General features: G+C 33.8%; 1 protein-coding gene and 1 long non-coding RNA gene across 2 annotated transcripts in view; one reads left to right on the top strand and one right to left on the bottom strand.

Moving 5' to 3' along the window:
- LOC126777077 (tubulin beta-1 chain-like) lies at positions 1 to 9,095 on the top strand. The gene is made up of 2 exons (XM_050499955.1): positions 1 to 186; positions 7,432 to 9,095. Exons 1-2 carry the CDS (start codon positions 130 to 132, stop codon positions 8,716 to 8,718), a joined length of 1,344 nt encoding a protein of 447 aa, XP_050355912.1. The 5' UTR covers positions 1 to 129; the 3' UTR covers positions 8,719 to 9,095.
- Positions 8,147 to 17,940, bottom strand: part of LOC126777143 (uncharacterized) — a 20,561-nt gene continuing 10,767 nt past the window's right edge. The window contains exon 2 of the long non-coding RNA XR_007670020.1: positions 8,147 to 8,304. This is a non-coding gene — a long non-coding RNA (uncharacterized LOC126777143). The remainder of the gene's footprint in view (positions 8,305 to 17,940) is intronic.

Below are 17,940 nucleotides of genomic sequence, written 5' to 3' on the forward strand. Positions count from 1 at the left end.
CACTGCGCGGAGGCGACATCTCCTTCAAAATACCCCACCGAGCCGGCATCTGATCAAATCACCGAGTGGTGCTGTGAAAGAGTCACGTATAGTGTTTAAGTAATTTATAGAAAATTTTATAATAACAAAATGAGGGAAATCGTGCACATCCAGGCCGGCCAATGCGGTAACCAGATCGGAGCAAAAGTAAGTGATCACACACAGACGCAGCCTTTAACTTTGTCACCGTAACGGTTCCAACTAATAATGTTTCTAGAATATTCTAACCATAACAATTTTGACACAACTATACATTGTTAAAACGATAACGTTTAACATTTCGTTAAGAGAAAGTAGGTTAGAAATGCTTCATCTCGCATACTGCGGTCCATTCATTAGAAAATGGGCTAGCCGGTAAATTTGAATAATCACGCGAAGCTTTGTGAGGGCAGGGCTGTCAACCCCGCTGAACTCGTGAGAACTAGGGGTGTGTAAACACGCCATTGATTTCTAGCAAAACAGCGAACAAAATGAGCGGAAATGGCCCAGTGGTTAACCGATTAGGGTTCTAATCTAAATTCCGTGTATATAATTAATGCTGTGAGGATGTATGTGCCTATGAAAATCTGCCACATGCCACACATCCCAGGAGCAGCTTGTTGGAATAAGTTATAAACCTTCTCCTCCTAGCTGTTCAGCCAATGTCCCATACATTTACAGGCTAAAAATTATAACAAGAATATAACATTTTATTTCATATAGAAAAATAGATTACATAACTGTTATACTGCAGTTGAATTTTAGTAATATTGTTAATAATACATAAGGAAAACAGCTGTTACGCCGATGGTGCTTATGTACATATCGATAATTATCGCTACTACACTAATATACTGTATGTATGAAATTTGCAATTAAATAGTTAATACTATACACAAATAACTTCATATACACAGTAATAAACGAAAATCAATGTACATAATCATTTATTGAATAATATAGTTCCCTAATTTTATTTTTTTTATTTACTGGTATTATAAAATTTATCCACTGCTTCGCCAATTAAAAAAAAAAAAAATCATCAGTTGTCTTTATTGTGTAGCAAGCAATTTTACAGGCTTGCGTCATAGTATTAGTGATACAAAAATGAGATCAAAAGCAGGCAAAATGAAAAAAACCTTGTCAACCACATAGACTCATTCACTTTCAAATTCTTTTCATTGACTTATTGATAAAAAAATTTATCGATATTGATACAGAATCATGAAGACAATTCATTCTGTTGTAACGGATTAAGCGTTTTAGAGCTGACAAAATGTCTGACGATAAACCGATACAGTAAATATTAATAACAATAGAAATTATAGCATTGATTAGTTGCTAGTAAAAATTATTTGTTATGTAAAATCTAGTTCAGAATTTAGTATATACTGAGAACCGACAAGAACAATAACTGGAATATTATATAATCAATTAACAAGATATACATATTTATATGTACGTCTCTTATATTTGTATAACACGTACATTTGTATGTGCAAACATACCCGGGAACAAAGAACCATCCTTTTTCAAATAAAGTTTAAACCGAAAATACGTAATGAAGTAATAATACCTTAATTAAAGAGAGAAATTGTAACACTGAATAAATATATGTTATATTCTTTATTATTTTTGAACTACGTGCCTAATGATTATGACCCGCTATTGATAGGAAGGTAGCCTTATCAAAACAATGTAATTCCACTAAATCCGTTAACAAGACAGCAATGATTAATAATTTCATACGACAAGCCGGTTAGCCAATGTACCTATATAATAAAATTCTCTTGATATTTAATTGTAGTCTAATAAGAAAAGGCATGTACGAAATTGTTCAATTTTTTGTCTGTCAATCGCGTGTAGCACGTGTGTAATCATACCAGTATAGGTATGAATTGAATGGAATTAACTTTTTATACTTGGTTGAATGATGAACTCAAGCTTCCTTCGTTCACCATTTGATCCTCTACGTCCATCAGTAAACTTTACTTACACGTAATATTTAAAAATATAAAAACTTTTTACAGAAATACATTTACAACAATGTTATATGTTTTGCATTCATTTTCAAAATATTCTTTTATTCAAATAGACTTTTATTACCATTGAAATCAACATGTTACAGAATTATACGAAATATAAAGGTTCGTAATGAAGATTCTGAAATTATCGACAAAAACTCAATAGAAACTCTTTTTTTTCAATTAAACGCAATTAAGTTTGTACGTTCTAAATGATTTACAAACAAACTGCACGTTTTTTATCATCCTAATATTATAACATCAACACAATAATCTGTACTAGCAACGCAATGTCAATTCATTGTTTTTTTTTTATATTTGTGGGCAAAGAAATATTAAATTCAGTTTAATAAGAACACGAAAGCTTATTCCGTGGAAACAATAAAAACATATATATTAAAAAATCCCAATAACAATTCAATATAATTATTTAATCAGCTTTCCATGCTAATTATCAGTTTTCCCTCAAACATATTTGTAGTCATTTGCATGTTCAGCATCCGCTATCGTAAATAATCTAGCACGATTCTCTTGAACTTTCTATCTATTATCTTGTCAAATGTGGCGTTAACTCTGTTGGCAAAAAGATAGATAATTGAGCATAGAGAATATAGGCCAGTCGGAAGAGGTTTTCGGATTTCATCTAACGTAAATTTATATATACGTTACCTAAGTAAATTACTTAATACTACCTAATTAATTGGTAGGACTTTGTACAAGCCCGTCTGGCTAGGTAGGACGCCCTCACCAAATATTTTTGAAAGGGTCAGTGACTGTAATTTCAGGCACAATTGACACATCCATTAGTTCCCAAAATTGGTGACGTGTTAACAATGTAAGGTATAATTAATATTTCTTACATTCACCAACATCTTATTTTCCAGTTTTATGAGAAATAAAAAAGATACACTGAATGGAAATCAACGAATAGTGACTATTAATATTAGGCTTACCTATTTTATAATCTAACTAGTTATTCCCCGTTACTTTACACATATCATATTGTCTTACATAACCGTATACTTTCCTTGCATTACATATTTCTGTTCATGAAAATCACTACCTAAATTAGGTAAAATTTTCCAGCTCAGAAGTTATTTTTCGTATTTGAACCAAGCGACGCTAAACGCTGCTATCAATAAAGACGTCACGAATTACGTACCGGCAACTGAAATGCATTACCAAAATCTATTAGATAAGACGTGCAGTAGATTACAATACCTAAATTCCATGATAAGATAAACAGTCTTATTATATTAAACAAGAAGATAAATTTTTCATGTCTAAATTTAAAACATACATTACATACTAAAATCTTCTCCGAAACGAAATCTTCTGGTATAAATTTTGTGTAATTGGGTTAGTAGTTTTTTCGGTTAGACATTACAAATAAACGTATCCTCTTTTTTATCGCTGGAAAAACGCATTACGCGTTTGTCATTACCTTGGAAACTACCCACATACCTTGGGGGGTATGTGGGGCTCGCTGGTGTCCACTAAAAAACCAGCGGTACCCTTTCCGTCTTAACGAGGGATCGCTTGCGCATGCTACCGTGAAATAAACGTATCCTGATTTATTACTATAGATTTGAAAAATCTTTAATAACGGCTGATATTATTCTTAAAATAATATATTCATTGTATTTAATCGACATACCTTTGCAATCTATTCGCTGAAAAACAGAAGATTCGACAAGAATCCTATATACGTTTCCTAGTGTTTCTTGTTCATTATAAACTACATTGTTAATCGGTAGCTTTACGTTTAATTAAATCCGTATAAGCCTATTTGAATAAAGTATATTTTAATTTGGATTATTCTATAAAAGCGTAAAAAATGTAGTATATTGTATATTATATGACCTTTTTAAATTGAATCGATTCAAAGCGTGCCTAAAATTGAAGATACACATTTTTTTGACTCAGAACGTGAGTCAGAAAGTATTGCTGGAATTTCAATGACAGAGCAAGACGGACTGCTTTTAAAGATAATGACAGAAAGAGATGAAACAAACAGCTGAGTCAACACTGAATTTTATGAAGAAAGATAACTATATGTAAAAACGTGTTTGTATTTGTTTATTCAATGGTAATTAATGACGCCATTTTTTGGTATGATTTGTTTCCTTTTTGCAAGTTTCATTGTTATCAAAATATTATTAATACAGCAAAATGAAACTAAAATAATAAACCACTCATAGACACAACTTTGTAATCAACATTTTCAAGATTAAGCTGCTGAACTGATAATAATGAAATTCAGTATAGAGATAGCTCGGAACCATGAAAACTATATACACTATTTCTTTTAAATCAATCCTTAATATTAAAAATAAAATATGAAGTCTTATTCTATAGTTATCTAGCTAGTTAAACAGACAGGGCACGTGTTAAAAAAAAACACGTAATTTCTTATAATTATAAACTTAAAACGCTGACATAGTTTCATGGTCCGCGTAGTAAATTGTTTTTTTTCCAAGTCACGTGATAGATTATTGATGACTTCTGGTGCATCAGCATTTACGTACGTACGTGACTGTCATTGACGAAAGAATGTAAACATAACCCGGCCTGCTAGTTCCCAATTTGTCCGCTCGTGGCGCTGCTGTATTATCGTGATGCATTTCCATGGCAACTATCACTTTTATCGTTAGTGAAACAAAAAACTGTTTTAAAATATTTTTATTAATTTAATCAAACACATTATGAGCCAAGTATCATGTATGTAACTTTACACGACTTTAAAGAAAAAATATTTAGGTCGTTTCAATCGCCTCATGTTAGTCTAATCCCAATAACATATATGACAATACTTATTCGTTTAAGAAAGCTATAAAAAAATACACGCCAGAAAAAAAAAGAAAAGTCGATTGAATGAATTATTAATATCGAAATTACTTCCTTAATAAGCTTCCTTACAAAACGTAGCGTCCTATTTCTAGTACTCTTGTCTGTGCGTGCTCTATAGATAATAATAGAATCGAAGTTCAAATTTATCAAGTCATGCGGCCAGTAACATCTATCAAAACAATCCATACAAAGTTATTGAATGAAGAATACAAAAGATATAAAAAAATGATCTTTGCTATAATTTATTTTAGTGTTGTACGTACGCTTTTTTAAAAAAGTTTAACTTAATAAATGAAGGTTTAATTTTACACGTTTATTTGCATTCATTCTATTGAAATAGTCTGTAGACATTTGTTTAGCAAAGCACTCAGCGTCACAGTCAATTTAAGGTCGTAATAGGCCAAAACAATGAGCAAAATATAGAACGAACGTTTTATACTCCGATGACTGCAAATTATATCTAAACAATCATATTTTTTCGTCTTTGGCATTATTAAAAAAAAAGTTTTTGAAGCTAAAAGTATAGGCAACGAATGCAAGTATTCGTAAAAAAAATGTGTCAATTACTTAATATTATTAGACGTTAGTTTTTGTTTTCTTTTTTTCGTTGTAAAACGTAATAAATCTTATCACCCATATCAGCCAGTTGCGCTAGGCAATGGGTTCAACGACCGGTCGTTGGCGCTGGTTAAAATAGCCATAGCGCACTGCACTTAACCGCTTCTCCATATCCAGAACAGTTAAATTAAATGGCCAAGAAATATTTAGTAGATCACGTATTTTAGCGATTATTTTTAATACAGTAAAACCTCTTTGATGATTTTTTTTTAATCGTAATCGTGTCAACGTATAAAGTAGTTACTTATTATCACATCGCTATTTATTCAAATGACACGTCACATACTTTTCATTGAATTTAATTAACGGATTAAAGGATTGAGGACAGACACACAGATTAATATTAGTGTGTGTAATCATTACTTCAATCACCAAGCCTATATTTTTATATGTATTATATAATATTAAATATTGTTGCTTAGATTAATGGCTATATTATATGTTTATACCAATAAAAAAAGAAAATTAATACTGTCAATACCTTTTTTTTAAATTAAAATAAAGTGTGAAAGATTCGAAATATAAATATTCTAGATTTATCAATGAGACAAAAAATATGGCTGCCGCTTTTAACTGCGCAATGCATATATTCGAAACTATTGTTCTCACACGTAGTTTCCCTCGCATTGAACATTGATCTTACCTTTCACACACTTTCATCTCGTCTTATCTGGTTACAAAAAAAGCAACCTTTGAAAGTATTGATCTCCTTTCGCTTTTTGTTGTTAACAAACATGATTACTAACAATTTCGAAAGTATAATCTCGAAGTTCCGTTTGTTTTTTGTAATTAATTCTTGAAATAATATAATAACTGTATCATCTGTAACGGTAAAAAAGATTTCGAATGACTTTACATAGATGCAAATGATTTTATTTATCATAATAACTACGAAAACATAAACGTGCATAGCCACCAAGACTTCCATAGATCCGGCTATACAAAGAGTTCAGTTCGAAAGAGTGTTGCAATACAATTTAAAATTTCAAATGACTCTTAAATTTTTTAAGCAAATTAGTAAAATTGCGGGCAAGTTTTCCTTACAAATCGAGTTAGCAACATACTGAAATCTATTTATAAACGCGAATAGCACTCAAGGCAAGTTGATTAGCAATACTCGCTGATTCTTTAGATCTCGTATCCCTGAGCCAAAACATGCATCCATACTAGTCATTTAGCCGTATATGGCGTTGTTAGGCGCTTACCCACACAAGTGCACCTACACACAGCCTACAAACATGACATCATACTTACCGTCATGCTAACGATATTGAATTTTAATGTTCTCCGATCACTCGCTAAACAAATAGCGGCCTCTTTACAATATTGTCAAGGATTGGTATATATTTCATACTAATATAAACGTCAAACAAAATAAATGATTTTAGTTCTTTATTTATGAATAGTTTTTAAATATCGGCGAGTCATAGGCGAATTTCCTACCATATGGTGTTCAATCGGGCCAGGGTTTGAAGGTTCGAAAAGTCATTCGAATGCTAATAACATGGTTGAAAGACTGGTACAATGCGTTCACTACTTATAAGGAGAGATCAGCCGATTACGGAGGAGACGTGGGCGTCGCCGGTCGCCAAGGCAACATTACTGTACACCTCCATAACTCATGCAAACTGCTTGCGTAATTCGATGTACTCTCGAACTGTAAAAGTCATTAATGTGTTGTGCATCCTGTCGACAATTTACGCGATGGTTCATCGGCTTCATTGCCGACGTGCCCTTCCATTTGAGATAATTATAACAAATCTATGATATCCATGCCCTGAAATTTCTTTGTTTTTGTTTTTTAGACTTGAAACTTAAAAAAATCAAGTGCAAATTCGAACGTGTTCTTCTAGCAATAAAATATATTAACCTTTTACAGTACAAAACCACAGTTTTCTTATTTATTGCTTTCTTTTCACAGTTCTGGGAGATCATTTCTGATGAGCACGGCATCGACCCCACCGGCGCGTACCATGGCGACTCAGACTTGCAATTGGAGCGCATCAACGTATATTACAATGAGGCCTCCGGTGGCAAGTATGTACCCCGCGCCATCCTTGTCGACTTGGAACCCGGCACTATGGACTCTGTCCGTTCAGGACCTTTTGGACAGATCTTCCGCCCCGACAACTTCGTGTTCGGTCAATCCGGTGCTGGTAACAACTGGGCCAAGGGACACTACACCGAGGGTGCTGAACTCGTCGACTCTGTTCTTGATGTAGTACGCAAAGAATCCGAATCATGTGATTGCCTACAGGGCTTCCAGCTCACACACTCCCTTGGCGGTGGTACCGGCTCCGGTATGGGAACACTCCTTATTTCCAAAATTCGTGAAGAGTACCCCGACAGAATCATGAACACATACTCCGTTGTCCCCTCGCCAAAAGTATCAGACACCGTCGTCGAACCTTATAACGCGACTCTCTCAGTACACCAGCTCGTAGAAAACACAGACGAAACCTACTGTATCGACAATGAGGCTTTATATGACATCTGTTTCCGCACACTCAAACTGTCCACCCCCACCTACGGAGATCTCAACCACTTAGTTTCCCTCACAATGTCCGGTGTCACGACTTGCCTCAGATTCCCCGGTCAGCTTAACGCGGATCTTCGTAAACTGGCTGTCAACATGGTTCCATTCCCACGTCTCCACTTCTTCATGCCCGGTTTCGCTCCTCTCACATCCCGTGGAAGCAGACAATACCGCGCCCTCACCGTACCCGAACTCACCCAACAAATGTTCGACGCCAAGAACATGATGGCGGCCTGCGACCCACGTCACGGCCGCTACCTCACCGTCGCTGCTATCTTCCGTGGTCGTATGTCCATGAAGGAAGTCGACGAGCAGATGCTCAACATCCAAAACAAGAACTCCTCATACTTCGTCGAATGGATCCCCAACAACGTCAAGACCGCCGTGTGCGATATTCCACCCCGTGGTCTCAAGATGTCCGCCACCTTCATCGGTAACTCCACCGCCATCCAGGAGCTATTCAAGCGCATCTCCGAGCAGTTCACCGCTATGTTCAGGCGTAAGGCTTTCTTGCATTGGTACACCGGCGAGGGCATGGACGAGATGGAGTTCACCGAGGCCGAGAGCAACATGAACGATCTGGTCTCGGAATACCAGCAGTACCAGGAGGCGACTGCCGACGAGGATGCGGAGTTCGACGAGGAACAGGAGCAGGAAGTGGAGGACCACTAGACACGGTTGTGTTGTGACGTAGTATGCCATTATTGTCTCGTTACTTTAAGTAACATTAATGATTCCTATATTGTGTATTGAAGAAATGCTTGCTAACTTTTAACAGAATGCACGACTTAACAAATCACGGTTTTGACTAGATAATGTGAAAGCATTTAAAATAATACATTCCGCGTGATCCGAGCGATCCCCGTCGTGGGTAACACCGATTTTCACAAAGGCTGATGATGAAATACGTATGAACTATGTATTGAAGTATTTTTTGACTTCGCCATACCAAATTTGATTATGTCGGCTTCAATAACAGAAGTTTTATTACGATTAAAATTGTTTTGAACAATAATTTAATGTATATAATAAAGATTTTTATTTATTAACCTTGTTTATGTATTAACATCCCTTAAAAGCAAATTCACTGACAATAAAATACAACCTATTCACCCTAAATTTAAATTTAAATATATATATATATATATCTTTTTTTATTATAAAAATATTACAATAGACTTAACTTAATATTTATTAAGATGATAAAATGTGTGATCCGTTTTTGAAGACCACTGTCACTTAAAATACAGACATACTTAACTTACAAAAATTATACTGGCTATATTTTAAAAAAAAAAGTTGGAAAACATAACGAGTCATATCAAATAGGACTTGACACATACAACATTACATATATGTTGTGTTACGTAATTATAAAAATCATTTGCTAATGATGAATCATACGACAAAATAGATCGGTACAAGGTGACCTGGGGACGAATTCTACTGATTTATAATGATTACGATACGTTTCCGATTCAATTCCGATCCAACTTTAAATCATCTGTATTTATTCGAATCGGAACCGAACCGATATGATGTAAACATATACTGGTATGTCAAAACCAAACTTATTTCTTAACTCTGCTAATAATAATAGTCGATAATAATAAATAAATAATATGAAAACGGAAAGAAAGGTAACGATCACGCTTCGATTCGATTGCGATAAAGTGACAATTTATAATAATAATAATATCCTGGGACATTTTTCACACACGGCCATCTGATCACAAATTAAGCTGGTACAAAGCTTGTGCTATGGAAACCAGACAACTGATATACTACATATACTACTTTTCTTTTGTAAATACATACTTATATAAATAATTACACCCATTGTTAGTAGAATTTGTTAGTAGAATTGGCTCCCTGGCCTTTGAACATACAATATGTATGTAATATATAAAGCCTTGAACAAGATTTGAGGTTATCGTTATAATAAATGATATTTAACATTAAGGTGTGTTTTGTAAACAGTTAGTTACCTACTCGTAATTTAATAATTGTAATTACTGAATTATACTTATTAAAATCCGAGTACTTTTATCTGTAAAAGGTTAAATGATAACTTATTTAGTTTTATACACCTAAATGTAGTTCATCAATGTGTGTCATGATTAAATAAAAACTATCGTCGTTTTAAATATAATTTGTCATCAAAAAGTTATAGTTAACAATTAGAAAGATCATATATGAACCGTGTAAATTAATCTGTATATATTTTGGCATAAACTAAAGTCATAAAAAAATAATAATTGGAACGCTTTGTATGTAATGAAATAGATAAATAGTTAACTTAATTACACTGGTTGCAAATGAAAAATATAATATAAAATCTATCACATTGTAACCGCCAACCCGCATTGGAGTAGCGTTGCAGAATAAGCTCGAAACTCTCTCGTCAAAAGGAGAGAAAACAGTCCAGCATTGGTACATTATACTTATTACTTTACTTTAAAAAAATGCATCGTTGTATACACAATGTACAACTTGCAGTCAATCCTTACCACTTGGTTTTTAATCGACTACAACTCATACTTGATTAATTAGATGAAGGGTTTGTATATATAATTAACTGATGATCGTGGGTTCAAATCCGGGCAAGCAGCACCGATTTTCACGTGCTTAATTTGTGATTATAATTCATCTCGTGTTTTACGGTGAAGGAAAACATCGTGAGGAAACCTGCATGTGTCTAATTTCACTGAAATTCTGCCACATGTGTATTCCACGAACCCACATTGGAGTAGCGTGCTGGAATAAGCTCCAAACCTTCTCCTCAATAAGAGGAGAGGAGGCCTTTAGCCCAGCAGTGGGACATTCACAGGCTGTTACGGTTGTATATATAATAGGCCAGCGTTTGACCTTTGTATTGCCTAATGTTAAGCCTCGACTCGACGGTCTAGGATGTAGCACGCTTGCCTAGAAGTTACTTGTTTACTCTGGATTTAAAGACAACGTTGTACCTATCAGGAAATACAAGTAAACTCAGGCAGACTCAGGCAAAGTACTCCACAGTTTTGCAGTGCGAATGATAAAGGTACTTATATATATACTCGCAATATTCTTTGTGCAAGCTCGTCTTGGTAGGTACCTTGCTATTGTTGTGTTCCGGTTTGAAGGGTGAGTGAGTCAGTGTAATTACAGGCATAAGGGACATAACATCTTAGTTCCCAAGTTTGGTGGCGCATCGGTGATGTAAGCGATGATTAACATTTCTTACAATTCCAATATCTATGGGCGTTGATCACACTTACCATCAGGTGGTCCATATGCTCGTTCGCCTTCCTATTCTATAAAAAAAATTGCTTGAAAATAGGCTTTACCTTAAATAGAAGTCATCATTATTATGTTATTAAAACAAGTCAAACTGCCAATGATCTTTAATTTAAAACCTTAAACAATCTCCAATTTCATGACAGCCGAACCGAATTCAAATTACTTATATTTCAAATTATGTAACGAATATTACGAAACATAAAAAATATGAACGGACACCAAATGAGCTGATTATAAATAATTAATAATATTCATTTCCAATCTCAATTCCAATGCGAGGCGGATTGCTTCATATCATAATTGGTATTATTTTATATAATAAAAATGCATAGGAATAATTTATATAGATTATTATAATCACCTAAAGCCGACGCTAACTGGACTTATTAAACTTTATATAATATACCGGATAATAAATAAATTGTACAAGAAATCTTTACTTAAGTCTCGAGCAGAACACCATATAGATAAAATATAGACGAAAACAATCATTAATCTTTATATTAATGACAACGTTAGTTACCTACTACTCTAATGGTGGTAGGCCTTTGTGCAAGCTCGTCTGGGTAGGTACCATCCACCCATCAGATATTCTACCGCAAAACAGCAGTACTTGATATTGTTGTGTTCCGGTTTGAAGGGAGAGTGAGCCAGTGTAAATACAGGCACAAGGGACATAAAATCTTAGTTCCCATATTGGTGGCGCATTGGCTATGTAAGCGATGGTTAACATTTCTTACAATGCCAATGTCTAAGGGCGATGGTGACCACTTACCATCAGGTGGCCCATATGCTCGTCCGCCTTCCCATTTTATATAAAAAAACCGTATTTTATAAAACTATTAGTAGTATTTACAGGTATTTAGTAAAGTAACAGTGTAATGTCCCATTTTTTACATTTGAGAAGGATTGAAACTTATTCCACCACGCTCTAATGGGTTAGTGGGTACACACATGGCAGAATTTGATCCGACATTCAAGGTCACGATTTTTTCTTTCACAGCCGAGCAATTAAATACACAAACAATGATGTCCTCCGGACCAAGATCGGCTACGGCGGCAAATCTCATGTGAGATTAACCAAATGCGCAGGGCATGCTATATTGCACAGGTGTGTGCGCAAACACAGATGCACTCTCTGGACTGAGAATCTTCGACAGAAAAACCCAATTTCTTTTTTATAAGCCCGATATGGTGTCCGAACCCAGGACTTTAAAGCCACAAAAGATCAATGAGGCAAACCTAAAAATTAAGTACAGGAAGTCTCAGTGGTCCGGGTTTGAACCCGCGAACTTCGGATAAGATTTACGAGTTCTAACCACTAGTCCATCTCGACTCTTAGTAGATATCAAAACATGTCAAAAAAAACCACTAAAAAACATTCAATAAATCTCGCTTAAATGAAAACATCAATTTATATATAGCGATTTTCTTAAAAGCATCGCATCGTCATGACTATATATAGAAGTGCACGCACGCCATTTTAAAAGGCCTCTTCAGTTCCCGTTATTAATGTCCAGAGGTCGTAAATCAGTAACGAAAGAGGTTAAGAGGAGGATCAACTTAGAGTGGACGGGTAACAAAATGATGTCAGTTCGTCAAAACAGGCTTATGTCATTGTGAACAGGTTTAAGTAGTAATATTTAGACTCGCGACACGTCATCTATTGTTTACATGTTATGGAAATATAATTGAATCGTATTATCTCCTATACTAATAAATGAGGAATTAGTTTTGCAATGTACATTTGAAAAACTATTAAACCAAAAATAAAAATGCTAGATAAAGATGCAGCACGTTTCGGTGATTTAAGTATACAATTTTTATATAATAACATTATATAAAAATTGCGCTTCGCATTTTCACTCGCTGTAAATTTACATTGTAGACGTGACAAGCGTGTCTTATTCTTGTATTTAATTTTTTTTTATATAGAATAGGAAGGCGGACGAGCATATGGGCCATCTGATGATAAGTGGTCACCAACGCCCATAGACATTGGCATGTAAGAAATGTTAACCATCGCTTACATCACCAACGCGCCACCAACCTTGGGAACTAAGATGTTATGTCCCTTGTGCCTGTAATTACACTGGCTCACTCACCCTTCAAACCGGAACACAACAATAACAAGTACTGCTGTTTTGCGGTAGAATATCTGATGAGTGGGTGGTACCTACCCAGACGAGCTTGCACAAAGCTCTACCACGAATGAAATTAAAAAAATTAAAGACGTGAAATCACTTAACACACTGTCGTACAGTGCTAGCTATGTGCACCTAACCGATTTAGAAGAAACAACAATGATATACACATACATTTATGTATCATATATAAAAAACGACCGAATACTATAAAGGATTTCACACAACGAATCACATCTGCTTCAAAAAATTCTGATACATATTATAAATGATACATAAATTATCAATGTGTGATACTCTATAATCTCCTAGGATCTTAGGTCTTAATATTTCTTTTTTTTCTATTTTGAACCACTAGACAAACGGGCCAGTACGTATATTAAAGTGTAAGCAATGCACTTAAATATTGTTATTAATTATGTATTTATTGGTATATTATATTCACTGAACCGGATCTGCTCTATATCAGTAGATAATGAAAACAGAAACAGGATTGCTAACTCGATGCAGTCGGATATCTTATAATATCTATCTTTCCGAGAAAAGAAAGCGATGCGCACGTAATTATCGTAACAATAAGAATGTATTGTAAGCATTGTAATGGAAGATTGTTTTTATATCACAAGTAAACGGTCATGACCTCCTATAGACATTGACGCCGTAAGAAATAATTAATATCCGCCAATGTTCGCCACCGCCAATGTTGGACATTAAGATGTTGTTTTACCAAGTGGTACGGTTTTGTGCAGGCCCGTCTGGGTAGGTACCACCCATTCATCAGATATTCTACCACTAAACAACAATACTTAGTATTGTTGCGTTCCGGTTTGAAGGGTGAGTGAGCCAGTGTAATTACAGGCACAAGGGACATAACATCTTCGTTCCCGAGGTTGCTGGCACATTGGCGTTGTAAGGAATGGTTAACATTTCTTACATCGCCAATGTCTATGGGCGGTGGCTTAACATAAAAAAAATCAAATATGATTAAAATAATACATCGAAGTTATTATTATTACTAGTTTTTTATCTCTAATTTCGAAATAATAATATTACCAATTGAATTGAAATGGGGATATTAAGAAATAATTTATTTTTAAATTTTTAAGTTGAATGTAATTGTAAATGAATCACGTCGACCTTACTTCCCACGTTATAAACAAATCGATTAATAATAAAACTTTGAAAGATAACTTTAAAATATATCTCATGAGACCTATCTATCATCTATCTATCTATAATTTTGTTTAGAAGTTACATTGGGATAAAACTTCCATATACAAGCTTAGATGGTCCATCGTAATAAATACACCAGTACAAGTAATAAATTTTATTATTATTTAATTTAAATACCTTTAACATAATAAACTTATGAGATCTTTATAAATGTAAAACAAAATATCATATATTGTTAATTTGATGACAGTAGTTTAGTTTTCCTTTTTTTATAAAAGCGCGGGAAAACTATTTTTTATCTTTATTACCAAAAATACTAATGACGTTCGGAAATCGATTATATTATAGTATAAAAATATGTAATTATTAAATATATTAATTGAAGTACATAAATAAGTATTTCTAATAATCGGAAAGTACATAGATCTTAATCGGTACCGGTTTGAAATCTGGGCAGTGAAATTTATCTCATGTTGTGCGATGGAGGTAAACATCGTGAGGACACCTGCATTTGTCAAATATGTACACACTGCATTGAAGCATTGTGGTGTATTAAGCCCCAAGCTCTGTTGGGATATTTATTCAAATATATGAAATTTAAGTGTATTTCTGTGATTTCAAAATAACTGACCCTTTTTAAGTTAATAATTAGTTTTTTCTTCTTTTTAACTAATTTTTAACTAACTTTTAAACTAACAAAACTGTGTGTTGCTATTTCTGTTAACTATTATCAGGTTTCCATAATTCAATGGAAAACAGTAATTGGCTCTATTGTCTTTATATTGTATTTTCATTGTTAACATATTTTGTATTATGCTGTTTGTTTTCCTTAAATAAAAAAAAAAAATCAATTTGCGAGTTATATACCAAAACCAAATCAACATTTTTGTCACTGCTACCTAAATGTCAATATCATGTTTCATGTGTAATTAAAATAGATATTATGTACGTTAAAATGGAATTTGAAGGGTTTTTGGATTTTGCTAGATTTCAATATATTGCTAATATTTATATTCACCATACAATTGGATTTTAATGTTTTTGGTGGGATTGGGAACGACTATCAGATCGAACCCGCGACTTTCACATCGTAAGACAACCCAGCTATTGGGGTTTTAAATAACTTGCCAACTTTCATTAAATCGATTGAGTTGATGCGTATTATTTGTATTTTTTTATAATAACATGGTCTTTTATTAAAAAAACCGTCTCTTTTATATACTTTCCATTTTTTTATTAATCTTTCGATATTGAGACAAACGTATTAAAATACTGTATTTATTACATCGATATTTTTTATAATAGCGACCCCATTTTTAATGTTTTAATTGTAAAACATATATTACAAGATTATTTTTATATAAAAACTTCTTACATAAATTTTAGTTTCAATAAAAACAATGATTATATGTTACGAAATCGTAATGCATAAAAAATCTTGTGTAGTACCTTTGAAGGCGGCCATTTTGGTTTACATATGGCGCTGTTCGATACGAGAAAGTATTTCTTAGTCACCATGTTTACGAAACTATGTATTGCGGTATATAATCACAGTGTATATAACACGTGTACTGAAATCGTGACGCTCGCAAGTTGTATGTAATACATTGCTCGAAGATTTTTAATTTTATTTAATATTTCTGTTTATTGCGGATCGTTGAATGTTAAAGTCACGCAACGACCCTAAGATTTTTATATAAGATAAAATAGACCTGATGGTGTCCATCACCGCCCATAGACATTTTCGTCGTAAGAAATATTAACCATTCCTCATATTTCCAATGCGTCACCAACCTTGGGAAGTAAGACGTCATATTCTTCGTGCATATAGTTACTAAGAGCCCCTTTTTTGTGCTAGAACATGTGATAAGTGATAGTATCTTCCCAGGCACAAAGCCCTACCACCAAGTAAAGCTATAATCAGTTTAACCACACACACAAGGGCAATCAGTAATGTATGTGGCCTCCCACAAAATTGTCGACAGACATTTCGTTAATGCGTCGCCGAATTGGCGCGAATTTCTCTCATCGACCAGATGGCTAAATTTACGTGAACTATTGCAACATGTACGAATCGTATTATCTGAATTTGGCAGCATCAATACATAGTCGGAAATCGTGTTACTTCGTATAATTAAAATAGTATTCAAGTGATTTTAACCCTTATTGTATTATGAATTCAAGTCCCAGATTAGTAAATCACGCTTTTACAAGGTAATATTCCGTCCAATTTTGAGTATTTATTCTTTAAGAACAAACTCGAAACACACTGCAGAAATCGGTCGTAAAATATCAGTGATATGCGACATTGACCATAATGATTATGGTATGACGTATCAAAATAGTATATTTTTTTTATAGAATAGGAAGGCGGACGAGCATATGGGGAACCTGATGGTAAGTGGGCACCGACGCCCATAGAAATTGACATTGTAAGAAATGTTAACATCGCTTACATCACCAATGCGCCCCCAACCGTGGGAACTAAGATGTTATGTCCCCTGTAATTACACTGGCTCACTCACCCTTCAAACCGGAACACAACACTACTAAGTACTGCTGTTTTGCGGTAGAATATCTGATGAGTGGATGGTACTTAACCAGATGAGCTTGCACAAAGCTCTACCACCATAAGTCAACATTTCACGGGTGGGTAATGAAGTCAGTTCTTACAGAATTGCAAACTTGATTAATTGCAAAATTGAACAATTAATACAAGGAAAAATAAAAAAAGTATTAACTAATCGTGTATCAAATTCAAAAGAAACTTATACTTACTGCGTCTTGTTATTTACAAACATTAAACTAAAAATAAATTAAATATATAACTTTTATCGCTTAGAAATGTAGATAATAAGGAAAATAACGTAAGAACGCAGTAGATTTTTATGATTACAATTCATACATTAATTTTATTCCTAACATTTATTAATTATCTTAGCAAACATTTTATACCAACATTTTTGATACCTTCGTTTACATTATTGCAATTTTCGTAAGGACCTCTAACTTGAAAATAAAATACAGCCTACGTTAGTGACTGATAATTAAGCTTTCCGTAGGTGAAATATTTTTTCAAATTGGTTAAGTAATTTTTGTGTTTATCCGTTACAAACAAACATACATAAATCAAATCTTATCTCCTTATTAATATCATATAATATTTATATTATATTATTATTAAATAGTATATACATAGATTAAAAACATATTCTGACGATAATTATATGTATTTTTTATTTAAATATCGAATTTCGAAATCAAAATTAAAAACCAACAGAGGCAGTGTATAGCA

This window comes from Nymphalis io, chromosome 22 (genome assembly GCF_905147045.1).
Source record: "Nymphalis io chromosome 22, ilAglIoxx1.1, whole genome shotgun sequence".
In the NCBI taxonomy this organism is placed as follows: Eukaryota; Metazoa; Arthropoda; class Insecta; order Lepidoptera; family Nymphalidae; genus Nymphalis; species Nymphalis io.